Genomic DNA, 17,555 nt, shown 5'->3' with positions numbered 1-17,555 from the left:
TTCTTGTACCAATAGACTGCTGAATGCGTAAGAACGCATAATGACACTCTTGGGAAGAGTGCCTGGCAGTGTTGGGTATGTACATGTATAAATTTGCATATTGTCATTTTGGATTGTGTGTAAAACATATGGGAGTGAATTACAGAGGAGTGAAAAAGAGGGCAATTTTGTCATTTTAGAACTTTTTATTCTTCAAAATATGCTAGCAAAATAAAAAAAATGAATTTATCTTTACAAATATGGACGTGGAATTTCATACTTTCGCTGCCCTCTTTTTCTTTTATACACAACCCCATGTAGACATGCGCAAGTTAATACTGAATGCTGTTGGGCGTCCATCATCATCAGCAGCATAACTATCGTTATATTTGAACAATGTAACATCAACTGAAAACAATTTTTCATCGTTGATTGTTTTCAGATGACGTTACACTCAGTCAACACTATGAAAATCTACAAGTGAGACCACAATGCCATCATTGTAGTCCCAAATGTGGACTTCCATAGTGTTGACCAAGTGTAACTTCATAGAACGATCATTCAGAGTCAAGAAAGAAGTGAATATTCTTCATTTTCTTGATCAAAACAATTTCAAGGAAATATGGAAAAGAAATTGGCCATTTTATGAAAAAAAAGATGTAGAATGTGAAATTTCAGTAACTTTTGTGAGTTTTTTTTTTTAATTCCCCATATCGTCAAACCGATCTTTTAAATGGCATTAACAGTTTGACTCTGCCTAAACTAAACAATTTAATGTGTAAGCCTCCTTATTGATGATGTTGCTGGATAACCATACTGGGACTTGTTTGAATCTATCACAATACATTATTCAGGCAGGTGATCCAAGAGTTACATGTTAATCAACTTTATAACTCAAAAGACCAGCCAAAATTGATTCCATCTCACTTCAAATTGATTACAAGAATCAGTAATTCTCAAAAGTGAACATGATTTCTTGATGAATAAAGAAAAAATATATTTTACCTCATGAAGAAGAAGCTGTCTACTGAAAAGAAGGCGTTTCCGACAAACTGAAAGGCAAACTGTTGGAACCACTCTGCTGCAATTGGTATGTTACCTGTACAATGAACAGTGAAGGGGTAAATGACTTAATACAAGAAGATACTCTTGGTACAGATTCATTATTTTCATATATTGAAAATAAAGGATACTTGTTCTGCCTGTACGTAGGGTGTTCTTGTGAGAACACCAATGTTCTTTCAAAATTCCCTTTGAACATGAGTAAGCATCACAAAAGAAGAGCATTATATGATTGATTTTTTTTTCTCTCATACAAAACATTTTAAAAGTTCTAACATTATAGTCAATTAATGTTTGTATCTGATGTAAAAATAATCACATAATTTTGTTTAATAGAATCCAATTCAATTGAAAATCTAGAAAGAATACTGTGGACTATGTGTGCATACACGTAATCATATCAATAACACAAATCTGACCACCAAACTCTAACCCTGCAATAAGTCAGCTGTCAGCTGAATGAATTTTAAAGTTTACTAGTTTCAAAATCAAAGCAAAGCTGGAGTTTTAGAATACCAGTAATCTACACTTGTTTTAACTGGTTGACTACCAATGACACAACTTTGACCACCAGTTTAATTCTCATGGTGAGATACACAAAATGTGAGAAAGTGCGGTTTGATGTTGGACCTTAATTCAAACATGAGGTTTGCAAATTGCGCGAGATGTTGAAGGAAAAAATGGCCCTGTATCTCACATTTTTGATGAATGAGAAACCTTATATTTTGATGACAGGTAGACCATTTTCAATTTGAAATGCCGATTGTTTGTATTAAGTGTAGTATGTTTACAAACAGCTCACTGATACACCCCCTGAGCGATGGTCATTAGCAAACATGTACAGAGAGTATCCTTCACTGTAAACTGGACCAGGCAAAACAAATACTGGGAATAAACACAGTAGCTGTAATTAAGGATTAAGAATACCTGTACACAAGAATACCTTCTTATCGTAGTTTCAATAGTGTTTATTTCTACCTGTGAATTTTCATTCTTCGATAACCTATTTTTTGACATTTTTAATTACACTGTACATTCTTCAACTGAAATGATGCATATTTATTAATCAAAATCTTTGACTTTAAGACATTCCTCATTTTTGGAGTGTATTTGATCTACACATTGCAAACAATGTCAGTCATAAATATTATCATTTCATATATCATATCATATATCATATGTTTTTGACAAATAAGGAAACGTTTTTGACTCTTCAATGTTAAACATTCTCAATAAAAAAAACACCTGTTCACAAAAAAAAAATGTTTTTAAATGCTGTCATGATATCTTTCCCTAATCAAGTCAACCAAATTACTATAGTTATTACATGTACATGCATATAGTTGCTGCTACATGTACCCTGTTTGGCATTCAACAATTCAAGGGAAAAAGCCTCATCGACAGCAGCTGCCGGGCCCATGATCAATTGGGCAAAACAAATTTTCAGAGTATTTCATTTCTGAAGTGTATTTCGAACAATAACATATGGATTTTCATATTTTCTCAACCAAATGGCTAATGGTAAATTACACCAAAATCAAAAGATCAAACTACAACCTCTCAAGGTTTGACAAAAGGATGTCACCTGATATCTCCTACTTGAATCTAAACCACAACGTAGGTTTCAAGATAAAATTAAGATTCAGGGTCCCGTAAATACAGAGTGATTATGAGGCTGATTTAGTTGATTGATCAGACATGGAATCAGATTTGAAGAAATCAGGCCAACGCTAGATCACTTGGCTTTATTTTACGACGCTCTGCACATGAGAACGAATCATGAGAGAAACTCCATTAATATGATTAAAATAATGCATATAAATGAATGCTGTAAGATAAAGGAATCAGCAAATTGATAAGAAATTGACTAAAGTCTACTAAGGGCCATACAGCACACAGATATGCATGTATGGGACTATATGTACACACTAATTTTCTGCCCACAATTTTAAGTTGTTTTGGGTCACTGCTTGTAAGTGATAGCATCTGAGAAATATTCCTTTGCAGAGGACACTTACAATAATGTTTTTTTTTCATAAATGACAGGATATTCACATGAATCTCATCTCAGAATGAATTGCTTTCATCTTTCCCAAAATAAGAGTCTCACTTTAAGGATCCTACTCTAAGATCTTATGAATGAATCTATTTGCACATTGCACAACACTTGGTAAACAGCAAAAGATTAGAAACCGAAACAAATCAATGCATTAACCAGCCACTCATTCTAATTTTAGATATCAACGTTATTCAATTAGAAAGAATAGTTTCACTGCAATCTATTGTAATAGTTTTTATGTTCATTTATCTAATACTCTATGTCCAACAATAAATGTTGACAGGACGAAAGTAAGAGCTCATTATAAACTTAGACAAAGGCAATTAAATTACAAGAGTTTGAACGTATTTCACCTGAACCAAACGGAAAATGGTAAGATATTCATCAAATTCTTAAAAAAAAAAAAAAAAAAACAGAATTGCTATTGTGCTAAATATCCTTAGCCATCGACAATGACATTTACAAACTGATTGTATGAAGGGGGGAGGGGGTGGCATATCTGCGCATTTAACTGAATATCAAACTTGAATTCATTTTATATCACAAAAAAATAAACAGTTGATGATGTACCTTATATTCATATGAGGACGGCTGCCATAGATTAAAATTTAAGAGAAATACATTATTTTCTTGGAAAAAAAAACCCTCGGCCAGTCATTTTCAGATTAAAGCAAAAAATGGTGCTACATGTCTGCGCACCCATTTACTTTACACATGATTCAGGGTATTTTGATGAGAAAGACTGCATTTTGAGGCTGTTACAATAAAAAGCCTGCACTTTTTATATTTTCCTACTATTTTGAGTCAGATTTTTTTAATGATAATATCTGTCTTTGTATTGTGGGTGTAAAGTTTTTGGTCATTGCATATCTTCTCTTATCAGATTCACAGACCTGCTAACCTATGGGAATGAAACACTGTATTATGTGATAAAAACATTATTTTTCCAAAAAAAAGTGCATTTCATAATAAAATGCTTGGCGCACTCGCTCATCACGGCGCTCAAGCTGCATGCAAGCTAAAATGCGCACTGCTCTTGCAGATAAAAAAAAAACATTGAAACATGTGTATATCTCACCCTGGTTTTTACAAAATGATTGAAAAAAATTAAAGTTACCTGAAATTACATTGATCTAATAACCATATTTGTGTACGTTTTATGAAATAGAGACAAATAGAGATTTTTTTTTTTTTACAAAAAACACATTTTTAAAGAAAAAACATACTGCCGTATTTTGGTTGCAAAAATGTACTAAATATGCCTAAAACGTACTGGGTGGCAGGTCTGGATTCATGCAGAGGCTTTCCCTTGTCATATCAAGATTTAATATTCAACCGCTATTGCTCAAAATACCCTTACATTTTATAGAGAGCTCTGCACATCATGAGTGGTCACAAAAGAACTTTCAATTTCAATTTATCTTCACTTTATATCTTCAGGTAATCATCATAAACATGCATGGAAAGCTAGATGGCATCATCACATAATTAAAGTACAGAAGCACGTTTCATTTAAAGTGTATTTTCTTTATTTTTTATGAATGAAAATTTAAATCTTTGTTACTTTTTATCTTACATTTTTTGTTTACGTTCAGCTGATTTGGTGAAAATATAGAGCATGATTCTCTTATGCAAAGACTGTCACTTTCATTTGATGATTTAGATGTGTTATAAATACTTTTAAAGAAGAAGTAATTCATTGGTATTATTCTTGGTGAAATTTAAAACTTTCTATTTCTTGTTCACTGTTGTATTTTGTGAACTATTTACTCATGTATCTCTCATCAACTTTGAAAGGATGTACAATGTCAACTTTGAAAGGATGTACAGTACATTGTCTGTTGACATAAAACAAAGCACCGACCCAAAACGCATTTACTTTCAGCAACTGCTCACCAGAATAGCACTGGTTTATTCAACTAAACCACAGCAAAAACATTAATCCATAATCCCCATTTGAATGGGTTTACATGTATCTTGAATATTTATGGCCTGAAATTCTGTGAATTTCATGTTCCTCCTGAGTTCCATGATTTTCTATTCATTATGTCTATCGTGGAAACCTGGGGAATCTGAGCTTGATTGCTTTACTGACCTATGATCCCCATCTGACTGGGGAAAAAGAAGGCATGTCCAAGGATAACCCAACCCATACTCAGCACACGCAGTCCATTTAAACAGCCAATGGACCTGTCCTGGCCCGCAGTGGTGCTTAGCAGCTTGACCAGGTTTCGGTTGACGGCAAAGCTCAGAAGGAACTGCTCCCAGATTGCTGCAACGGAGAGAAGGACAAGAAGAAAGTGAGATGGATAAGAAGAGATATACAAAGAAAGAAGGGGGCGAGAAGGGAGCAGACGGGGACAGAGAGAGAAAGAGAGACAGATATACATATAGGGTATTAGCAAGACAGATGGAGAAGATAGATGAAAGAGAAAAAGGGGGGGGTGAACAGAGAGAAAGATAGACATACATACATATAGGGTATTAGCAAGACAGATGGAGAAAATAGAAGGAAAGTGGAAAACAAGGAAGGGTCAAACAGAGAGAAAGAGAGACAGACATGAAGAGATGGTGTGAGCAATACAGACAGATAGACGATAGAGGGAACACATCCATGATATGAGTTTTTCATTAACTCTAACAGGTCTGCTGACCCCAATTTTTTCATGACCTGAAAAGTAAGCAAAAGGCAATTGATTAGTGAATCAACCTGTGGGCCCCCATTTTGTAAAGAGTTTCAACAATTGTAACTTTCCAATGATGATACTACAATGAAAACTTTGATTTTGATTGGCCGCTGAGCCATGTTACAACGGTAGCTGCCATAATGGCAAAGTTGCAATTGCAATACTTTCTTAAGCTGGGCACTCGGTCTGGAAAGTCTTGCATCCGCTGTGCAGATGTGACCCCCCAAAAAATGAAAACCGGTATTGCCACATTTTGCAAACTTGTACTTGAATAAAAAAATCCTTACCCCTTTTTGGTGGTTGCTGTACAAGTATGAGTGGTACATCGTCATCCTTAGTCTCTGGTGACCCGTCGTCAATGAGCGTCTCGCCTGCCCTACCATTCTGGGCTGAAGTGTTTGTATTGCTGTTGGTATAGACGACCAGTTTGGAGGAACTCTGCTTGCGATACCGCAGGAAACAGTCGTAGGCCGTGCCAAGCAACATCAGCAAGAAAATAGCACTAAACAGGGTGCTGGGTGAATGATAATGACGATAAAAAAAAGAATGTACATGGTGTTCAGGATATAATGTACGTGTATACCAGCACATTGGTAATCATTTCATCATCATGATGATCATCTTCATCATCATTATCATCATCATCAGCAGCAAGACTGATGATGATTATGATGAAAATGATGATCATGGACAAGCTGTTGCTACTGATTCTGCTGATGGTAATGTTAATGATAATTATGATGATGTTAAAAAATGAAAAAAGCTAATTATAATGATGATGATGAAGTATTGAGGAGGAGGATGATGATTATGATGATGATAAAAATGATGATGATTACGCTAGGAGTAAAACTCAAACAATCGATTCAAGCAATCACCTTACCAACAATCAGTGACAAAATACTACTTTTTCACTAATTGAATGTTACCCAGATGTTGATTACTGATTTGAGACATTCAATTATCAAAGATAGGGCTATCTTTGATATTTGACAACATATGATATTTATGCTAAAAGTTAGTGAATTCCAAAAATGGAATTCTTTCAAGACATGACAATGATGCCTGCGACCATGCATCATTCAGCTGTGTAAATGTGCATGTCATAGGCACTGTAAATGGACATTTGACTGAGTCAGCTCACTCGTTATGTGTGGCTACTGGTAGGTCATGTAAATAGGTAAACTTTTTTGTGATTTCTGATTATCTATGAATCTTGATGGTTCGAAGTAATACCCTGGCAAGAATTGAATGGCAAAAAGGGTATTCCTCACAGGCTGCCTCCTCCTCATCATCATTAACACCTACATCATCATCATTGTCATCATCATTGTCATCATCATTGTCATCATCATCATCACTGTCATCATCATCATCATCATTGTCATCATCATCATCATCATCACTGTCATCATTGTCATCACCACCATCATCATCATCATCATTGTCATCACCATCATCATTGTCATCATCATCATCATCATCATCATTGTCATCATCATCATTGTCATCATCATTATCACTGTCATCATCAACATCACCATCATTGTCATCACCATCATCATCACCATTGTAATCATCATCATCATCACTGTCATCATCATCATCATCATTGTCATCATCATCATCATCATCATCACTGTCATCATTGTCATCACCACCATCATCATTGTCATCACCATCATCATTGTCATCATCATCATCATCATCATTGTCATCATCATCATCATCAGCATCATCTTCATCATCATCAGCATCATCTTCATCATCATCACCATCATCAGCAGCAACAGTTCGCCCACCATAATCGCAATGATGATGATGGTAATGTTAATGCTGATGATGATGACAATGACAATGATGATGACGTTAATGAAAATGATGATGACGATGATGATAATGATGATATCGGTGATAATGTTGATGACAATGTTGTTGTTGCTGATGATGATGACGATAATGATGCAAATGAAACGATGTCAACTAGGGTTTATGTTGTTGATGACAATAATGATGATCATGATGTTAATTGTGATGATGATGAATACCAAAGGTTGTAATGATATCAAAGTAATGCAGTTTTCTAAAAAAAAGAAAAAGAAAATCAACAATAACAACAACAAATTAACCCAAAACAACTTTACTTACATTGTACCTATGAACCCCGCAGTGAAAGGTATATGGTCCTCATAAGCACAGCTAACAAAGGATTCATCGTTTAATGGCTGAACATACTTTGTCAAGTTCAATGTTTCTGTAAAAGGACAGGAAAAATGAAATAATATTCAAACTATTGAAATTGTATATTAAAAGAGGTTGAAAGTGCAAAATATACACATATGTGTAAAGAGATTTGTTTGAAATGAGGACTAATTTAAACATTACTTTTTCAAATATAATCTCAGATAGAAATTTACAAATGAATTATGTTTATGTAGTATGCATGTATCATATTGTAAACCAATGTCTTGGTGGTTTGTGGACATCTTTCTCTTTGTCTTAAGATATATGTACAACCAGAAAAGAATAGAAGCTTCTTCATTTGTGGCAACCTCATATACACAGAAAAAAAGTGAAAAACGCATGACAGCGTCTGAGATATCAGTAATGAGAGAAAACAACCACTTAATGTAATAGTTTTACTTGGTCTGAAGCACAGTAACAGTTTTACTTGGACTAGATAAGAGTTGGAGACATGAACGGTAATAATGAACGAACAGTGTAGTGAATGCACCAATATTGCGGTGAGCATGTGTTCAAAATCATATTAATGTCTGCAGAATCAATCTGGTCCCTCTCAAAATTACATGACTGTACACAGTACATGTTCATGCTCGAGAATCATATACATATCTTGTACAATTTCATTTTGGTTAATTGTATTGTTTGAGAATTTTTACATGTAGACATAACAATTTCTGTCAAATCAATTCACAGGAGCAAGAAAGTTTTAACTTTGAAGATATACATGTAAATATCTGACATATTTGAGTGAAATAGCAATTTAAAACTGTTTTATACTTTTAAGTTTTAATTTGCCTTTAATAACCAAGATATACTCTGTATATTTATATATCATCAGACATTAAACTCCTAAGAGACAGACAACTTTACGGCTATTAACAAGAATATTATGGACTTTAATAAGGTTTACACTGTACACTTTGAACTCTATTCTATTAAGCAAACAAGAGGAATATATAAGTATATTTGACTTTGTCTGACATAATTTTCTGCATTAGTATGAAGGCTGTAGTCCCATGCACAATTTAGTAAAAACAAACAACTTAACCATTTTTTATTCTTGTTGGACCCAAATACAAATATTTTTTTCTTGATCGTCACTCAGTATTTTTGAGGTGTATTCATATTTTCATTTCTTTTGAGGCATTGAATATTTCTCTAAGTGATGGTATGACATTTTGCATTCGGTGAAAAAAAAATCAACTTTCTTTCACCTCAAGTGAAATCTCATCATACATGTACCATGGTGCAAACTGCTATTTGTTTTCTGTAATTAACTACATTGCATTATAAAATTTTGAAGCATGTTAATACGGGAATGGAAAACAAATCCTGCCATTTAGATGTGAATTTTTAATTAATCTGTTAGATTTTTTTTTACAATTTTATTTCTAAATGCATGTACTAGCAGTATTAATTTATCAATTAATTTATATCATGATATTATAAGTGTATTTATGGATTGTTGTATGCTTCACCTCTTGCGGCCAGTTAATTAAAAATAATAATGTACACCTTTTACTGAATCATTTAAAGCTACCAGGATTTATGATAGACACACACATACTCACTCTCTCTCTTTTTTCTTTATTCCCATCTCTTCCATGCTAATTTCTGGTTCGACAGAATTCATTGTTTTTATGTTATTTGGCCGCATGTATTTTCAATTCTAATTTATCATGATGGGGATATATGCCGTAATTTAATACATGCACCCCGAACATGATAAACAACCTTTCTATGTGTTTTGATATTTCGTGTGATGTAGAATTTGTGCAAATAGAGTTTTTTTATTTGATATTGATTGTATTTTTATGTAAATGATTGTAAAGAGTAATGCAATTCAGCTTTTTAGCCACTATACAGTGCGTCCCACAAAAAACGAAACCAAGATTTATTGGTGATTTATCATAACTTAATCACAAATACAATAGACAAATGACCTATCATTGCAAAGCTTAGAATCTCTTCTTTCATCTGAAATTACTTAGATTATTTCTCATTCAGGCATGAGTGAGCAAAAACAATTTGAAGAGGGGATACCAAAAAGTCATTTGGCGGGCTGTATTTGGGTTTCAAAAGGAAAACCACATTTTTAAAAAGTTCAATATCTGCTCTTTAATCAGATACCTCAGTTAGGCCTAACCTCAGTTACAGAAAATGGTCAAGAAATAACAAACTTCCGGTTATTTGAAATAAGGCTTGAATTTCAATAAATTCATAAAATGAAGAGGTTTTACAGGCTAGCGTTCAAACTCACTCGAACTCCGTTTTGTTGACGATCAGCCATGCTTTAAGTCTTTTGTTACCCATGCGATAGCTTCTGTGAGAAACCAGGGAAACACTTTTTAGGCATGCTATTTTCTTTTTGAAATTCAGATACCCCCCGCCAAATGAGTTTTTGGTATCCTTTCTTCAAATTGTTTTTGTTCACTCATGCGTGAATGAGGAACAATCTAAGTAACATCAGATGAAAGAGGAGATTCCAACGCTTTACATTCTTAGGTCATTAATCTATTGTAGTTGTGATTAAGTTATGATAAATCATTGTTAAATCTCGGTTTCGTTTTTTCTGGGACGCACTATAGAAACCCTTGTTGAAATAAACTGTTTTAAATAAATAAATAAAAAAAATTAATGCAAATCTTGTACATGTACATTGCACTGACGGCCAATTTGTATTCATTAACTCATTGAGTGCTTCGTGCACGCTACGTATCCTACTATAACATGCCACACTCGTGCTCGCACGCCTACTATTGATTGCTTTGTGCTAGCATTGTTTCCTACCCTCGCCTGCTTCGTGCATGACTGCGCACACTCGGAATTACAATCATTGTTACGCCGTTTTGCATTGTATTGCGCATCGCATTCACGCCGTACTTAGCACTATTGTGTGCAGTGCGAACTCTGCTTTCTGATAGATCAACTTACTCACGCGGCTTACATTCGACTTTTTCGAGTATTTCTACATTTTTTACAAGATAAGGCTCACTCTCTGAGAGGGAAGAGACCAAGGTTTTTTTGATCCATACAAAACACTCCACAAAATGGAACTACTTGATACAACTCATATTTTAGCAGTAAAGATAATAACCAATCTATATTATGAGGACAACATTATAAGAGGTATGAAATTTCCTACAACTTTACTACACAATAATTTGTGGATAAACTAATCGTTAGAGAGTTACACGCAGTTGTAGTCATGACTATTGAAAGGAGTGAATACGACTCGGGATCCCAAAATCAATGTGGCACAGGGGGGTTTGTGACTGGCACAGGGGATTAGCATCAGATTAGCACTGTGGCGTTGGGTTAGTAGTGTGCGTGGCATGTTAAGAGTTAACTCATAGACCATAAGAACTCTCATTCCCATTGGTTTTGGTAGACACTACAGAATTTAGAAGACAATAAGTTAATGAACGGAAAAGATCCAATAAAAATGCAATGAATACACCAATTAATCATAACTTAATACTTGTAATGCTGGAAGATAATTACATGGAAACTGAAATTGACTGACTAATAATTTCTCATTGCAGCGTAATAAAACAAAAATAGAATATTGCTTCTTTCAAGTTAATGGTCAAGTCTACCCTAATAGCAAGTTGATTTCATTATGATCATGTACAATAAAGCACAACACAGATAATGAGTTTGAATGACATCTCACATTCACTATTTCTTTTCTCATTTCATTTTAAAAATACATGTACATACAGAAGTATTCTTTTATTTGTGAGCTAAGAAGCTTTTGAAATTATCACAATAATGGTGCTTCAGATATGTATTCAGGGCAATGAAGCCATGTTTATATTATAGGAGAAAAATGACATTTTTCACGATTCATTTATTAATTACAGGTGATTCTGCCCTTTTTACAATAAGCCTGCTCCAAAGCCCCCGTTTTTTGTTTCACCCGAGGCACATACCTACCACTTTTGTGGTCGAGTACCCCCCCCCCCAGGCAGTACTGACAGCTTTTGAGGAATTACTTCAAGTTCAGGCTAGTACCCATTTACCTTGCCTGGGTCGAGTGCAGCACATCGTGGATCGATTTCCTCAGATGTAATCATAAGTATTGATTACGTCCATTGAAATCATCTTCAAAGAAGAAAAACTTGCTCTTAAGAGTGGTTTCAATTTGAAAAAAAGACTATCCAAGAGAGAGATTGTGTTCTTCTAAAAAAATAAATAAATAAATACAATAAAATTATGTACCAACCTAAGAAGTAATTTAGGTAGTACTGGACATCTTTCTCAGAGCATTCCTTGGGCACACATACACCCCAGGTTAACATAGCCTCTGGAGTCTGTACAAAAAAGAAAGAAAGTACACAAAAGAATATTAATAGATACCTAAAAAAGGAACAAAAAAAGGGCATTGCCATTTCTATAACACTTTCTGGTCAGAGAAAATCTGACAAGAAAAAATATATATCAAAGATCATTGCCATCTTTGCAAAAGCCAAACAAGTGGAATGCCTCTGGCCGTCTCACCTGCATCACGCGATTCAACATAGCAGCAGTGCTGACTTTGAAAAGTACTATAACTTGCAAAAGATGTTCAGTGATACTTGGTTACTCTTATGTCCAAGTTTTATGAATTAGACCAACATACTTTCAAAGTTATGATGGTAATTCAACAAAAACCCCAATTCAGCCAAAGTTTATTGACCCTAAATGACCTTTGACCTTGATCATGTGACCTGAAACTTGCACAGGATGTTTAGTGATACTTGATTACTATTATGTCCAATTTTTATGAATCAGATCCAAAAACTTAAAAGTTTTGATTGTAATTCAATAGATACCCCCAAATCGGCCAAAGTTCATTGACCCCAAATGACCTTTGACCTTGGTCATGTGACATGAAACTCATGCAGGATGTTTGGTGATACTTGATTAACCTAATGTCCAAGTTTTATGACCTAGGTCCATATATTTCCTAAGTTATGATGACATTTCAAAAACTTAACCTCAGGTTAAGATTTTGATGTTGATTCCCCCAACATGGTCTAAGTTCATTGACCCTAAATGACCTTTGACCTTGGTCATGTGACAGGAAACTCTAATAGGATGTTCAGTAATACTTGATTAACCTTATGGCCAAGTTTCATGAACTAGGTCCATATAATTTCTAAGTTATGATGTCATTTCAAAAACTTAACCTCAGGTTAAGATTTGATGTTGACGCCGCCGCCGCAAAAGCGGCGCCTATAGTCTCACTCTGCTATGCAGATGAGACAAAAACGGTCTTTGAAGTTCTGTCACACTCAAATTTTCAATGCTTTGTCTGTCTGATATTATCGACATGTAAATCTTATCGCTTTCAGCCTGGAGTACCCCTTTTACACAGTCAAGAAAAACAGTAATTGTACACATACAAAATGGAATGTATTTTTGGAATATTTGAAAAACAGCAAATCCCATGCTCTATTAACCCTAAACGGACTCCCCTCAACACTTCGAGCGATATTTTTCCAAAAAAAAAAATGATAGACCCGCAAAGTCTCGAAACTTTCGAGACCAAATTCACAACGTATGGGTATATCATCGCGACACCACCTGACTTTTTATGAGACCAAGTAATGACGAAAATTGCACATTTTTATTAAATGTGTACAAAGTCTATGGGAGATGAAATTCATAAAAGGGTGATTATTTTTCTTTCTTATTGTTCTGCTTAATTAATCAAGTTGTTAGATGGTCTGTAATAATTTTCCGCTGAAATTTCCAATGAAAAACAAAGATGAAAAACACAGAAATATATAAGAAAATCTAAAAACAAAGAAATACATAAGGAAAAATTTGACTTTTGCAATTTTTCTTTGTGGAAACATTTAAATGAGACTACAAAGATGACATCTGAGAAAAGAAACATGAAACAAAAATTGGGTGTTAAATATGCAAATAACATTTTCATTTAAAAAAAGAATTATTTACATTTATTTTTAATACTGGCTTGTAGTTTATGTGAATGTGCATGCCAAGTTTCAGTGCAATCACGGCCGAGATAAGAAGGGGGGGGGGGCCAACATTCCCCCTGCCCTCAATACATCTCAAATAGCCCTGTCTTTTCAGGGTTAAAGTTCTCCTCACCCAAACCCCTCCCCCTCTTGAGAAGCAAATAGAATTTGACAGAAACCTACATGTAAACCAAATACATAAACCCTTGCATTTGCAGGAGACGGTCTGATTCTTACAATATTCCATCGGAATGGGTCATTTTTTGTGACATGCCAGAACTGAAAATACATGTGTATCTCATTTTTAATAAAATCAAAAACTTAACCTTTGGTTAAGATTTTGTTGATGATTCCTCCAACATGGTCTAAGTTTATTGACCCTAAATGACTTTTGACCTTGGTCACCTGATCTGAAACTTAGGCAAGATATTCAGTATTCTTGATATTCTTTATGCCCAAGTGTCATGAATTAGGCCCATATACTTTCTTAGTTATGATGACATTTCAAAAACTTAACCTTAGATTAAGATTTGATGCCTCGCTCTGCTATGCAGGCAAGACAAAAATGAACTGGGCTGTTGACTCTAATTTACTTTCCTATCAAAATTTATGTACACACACCACATTGGCCTCCTTACCTGAGTTTTTGTCAAGGCTGTAATGTTGACATTTAAAAACGTTGCACAGTATTTATAAGAAATATTGTATTCAGGAACTATGATGGAGCGGCATTCATCATAATGACCAAGCCAACGAAGATTTCCTTGTAATATGCCTGCTTGTGGCTTGCCAAAGGCATCAAAAACTGTCACAAGGGAACAAAAAAAGATGAGAAATCAAGATAAGTAAAGAATCTAAAGAATTGTACATGTACATGTATTTAATATAAAGACAAAACATTTCGCAAACCTAAAATCTGCAATGAAAATAACCAGGCAGTCACAATATACAATTGAAAGTGATACTCTGTTTGTGGGACAAATAGAGAAAAGGAATACATGTAGGTCAATTATTTGTCAGTGTTTTGAACTATCTCCTATAAAAACAACTGAAAATTCAAAATTTTTGTGGAAAATGTATGTCAATACTTTGATTGAAATCAATAGAAAAAAACAAGTCCACTATATAATATTTTTAAGTAACCTTAAGAAACTTTAACATTTTGTGTAAATGTCACGCGAGTCACAATTAACTCTCTGCATAGGGATTATAGAATTGAGCAGCCAACATGTTAATGCCTGATGCTACAGAACTACCTTCCTTCACTCAGCTTGCTCCAGAATGAAATTAAGTTATGCACTAGTGTTGGTTATGCCTTGAGAATTAAGGACAATTTACGATGTTGTACAGATGCTTACCATATTCCCGAAGTTGTCCCGATGTCGGATATGAAAGGACATCAATGGCATTTTGACATTCAACAGAGGCACTTCCGGGGGCACCACCTCTTGTCAACTTTCGTTCAGCCTCAACGACACCTTGGATGACCTTTGGGGTGATGGCGTCTGTCTTTATTGCCATAGCAACCAGCAAAATGGCCGCAGTCAAGCACTTGCTCTTCAGCGAGTCCATTTGTCTTTCTAGATCTGGGTGAGGAGGGGAATCATAAAAGGTAGGAATTAAACATTTTCAGCTGCATGAATTAGTCTCAATAGCTTTAAAGGGGAAGTTCACCCTGAAGAAAACTTTGTTGTAAAAGTAGCAGAAAAAATAGTAAAAAATATTGGTGAAGGTTTGAGGAAAATCTGTTAAAGAGTAAGAAAGTTATTAGAGTTCAAAGTTTTTGATTTGTGACGTCATAAACGAGCAGCTGCCCCATGTGTTATGTAATATAAAATGTATGAATTTCAAATTTTGTATGGTTCCTGATGACTTAATTTTGCTTTCTTTTTATGATCGGGTGTGAAACGATTTGTCTATTGATATACAAAAGTTACAGTGAAAACCATTTTCAATTTTCTGAGAAAATGACATTTCGTTGATTTTTTACCATTCGCTATGTAGGAATGCTGCTCGCATATGACGTCACAAATCAAATAATTGAAATTCGAATAACTTTTTAATTATTTGATAAATTTTTCTCAAACCTTCGGCAATATTTTTAATTATTTTTTTCTGCTATTTTTACAATAAACTTTTTGTCAGGGTGAACTTCCCCTTTAAACAACATTCAATATGTGATATGTTTACATGATTCTGATGAGAATGGCTAACAAACTGAGTTTGATTTGTGTCTCCGATACGAACCGAAACCTGAAATACAAATTGTTCACTCAAGAGAGAACCCCTATTAAAACAAACTCATATTCACAGCCCAAAGCAATGGCCTTACATGGTCAACACACCTATTGTTCATGTGTTCTCTTCATGTGATATTAAATTTATTGTATACTCTCAGTTCAAAGTACAATTAACACACTGAATACAGTGAGTACAAAGTACAACAATTTACATGTAAAAATGTTGAACTACTATGTTTCAATATTGTTTGATGTTTGTGTATTTTTTAAATCTAAAATCCTAACCAATTTCCCCTTTTCCTTACAAATGGAGACCTGTAAGTAGTCTATATTAAGACCTGTTCTATTATCATTATTACTGATACAGTACCGAGTAAAGAATGCAAAAATTTGCATCTAACAATTTACTGTACTTGTAAGGTGAAATGAAGTAACTGGTATACCGAAGAAAGGATTACTGAACAATACACTCCATAGTTTACGTGTTTATGATCATCAGCAACCACAAATACATAAAAGCAGTACCGGTACTTTTGATGTCATCATGTTTACGTCTCACACAAAATTCATATTTTATGGAAAAAATACATGGATAATCAATGCATTGTGCATGTATGACCACAATTACCAGATCAGTATCATAAAATATGGTCCGAAGATCATACTTTATACTAGGAAATTGCATTGTTATTCTCCGCTAACCCCCCCCCCCCCCCACCATGCGCACACCCCACACCATACCAGACAACCTTTTACACATACACAGTTACAGTCACCAGAGATCATGTAAAGCTTCACAAACAAGTTTATTATGTCCCCCACCCCCCACACACAAGATATATAATTCATAACGTGATCCCATGATTATACATCAGCGACATTTATGACAATGAACAAAGAGGCTGATGACTGTGCCTTCATGTAGGGTCTATATTTGTCAATGACACCATAAACCATGGCACAGGTTCCGCATGATCAAGGACAATAGGTGCCAGGATAAGAACATTTTGCAAACTCATGTTAACTGAGATTTCAAAATGTTATCGCTTTAATATAAAAGTTTAAAATCAAGTTACTGGCCCATGATAGGAGCAGCTGATATTCAAACATACATACAATGAACCTATAGATCCAGTCATTCATTTATCTATTTATTCACTTTTTTTTTGTTCAAATTATTTCTTTTTTTATTTCTACATACTTATTCTATTCATTTATTTTATTTTTTCATGTATTTATTCATTCATTTATAAATCTTGTTATGTATTCATTTACTTTTTTTAAATTTTTTATATAACCATTCATTCATACC

At 34.4% G+C, this 17,555-nt stretch overlaps 1 protein-coding gene across 1 annotated transcript in view; it reads right to left on the bottom strand.

Moving 5' to 3' along the window:
* The window catches only part of LOC121407111 (nose resistant to fluoxetine protein 6-like), a 33,792-nt gene that overhangs the window by 11,211 nt on the left and 5,026 nt on the right, over positions 1–17,555 (bottom strand). The window contains exons 2-8 of the mRNA XM_041598041.1: positions 15,362–15,589; positions 14,642–14,808; positions 12,260–12,347; positions 7,936–8,041; positions 6,075–6,301; positions 5,196–5,372; positions 985–1,078 (exon numbers count right to left, since the gene is read on the bottom strand). Of these exons, the coding sequence (XP_041453975.1) occupies positions 985–1,078; positions 5,196–5,372; positions 6,075–6,301; positions 7,936–8,041; positions 12,260–12,347; positions 14,642–14,808; positions 15,362–15,575 (1,073 nt within the window). The 5' untranslated portion in view covers positions 15,576–15,589. The remainder of the gene's footprint in view (positions 1–984; positions 1,079–5,195; positions 5,373–6,074; positions 6,302–7,935; positions 8,042–12,259; positions 12,348–14,641; positions 14,809–15,361; positions 15,590–17,555) is intronic.

The sequence above is a fragment of the Lytechinus variegatus genome, chromosome 2 (assembly GCF_018143015.1).
Source record: "Lytechinus variegatus isolate NC3 chromosome 2, Lvar_3.0, whole genome shotgun sequence".
Taxonomy (NCBI): domain Eukaryota; kingdom Metazoa; phylum Echinodermata; class Echinoidea; order Temnopleuroida; family Toxopneustidae; genus Lytechinus; species Lytechinus variegatus.
The sequence above is the reverse complement of the archived record's forward strand: the minus strand, read 5'-3'. Positions and strand labels throughout refer to the sequence as shown.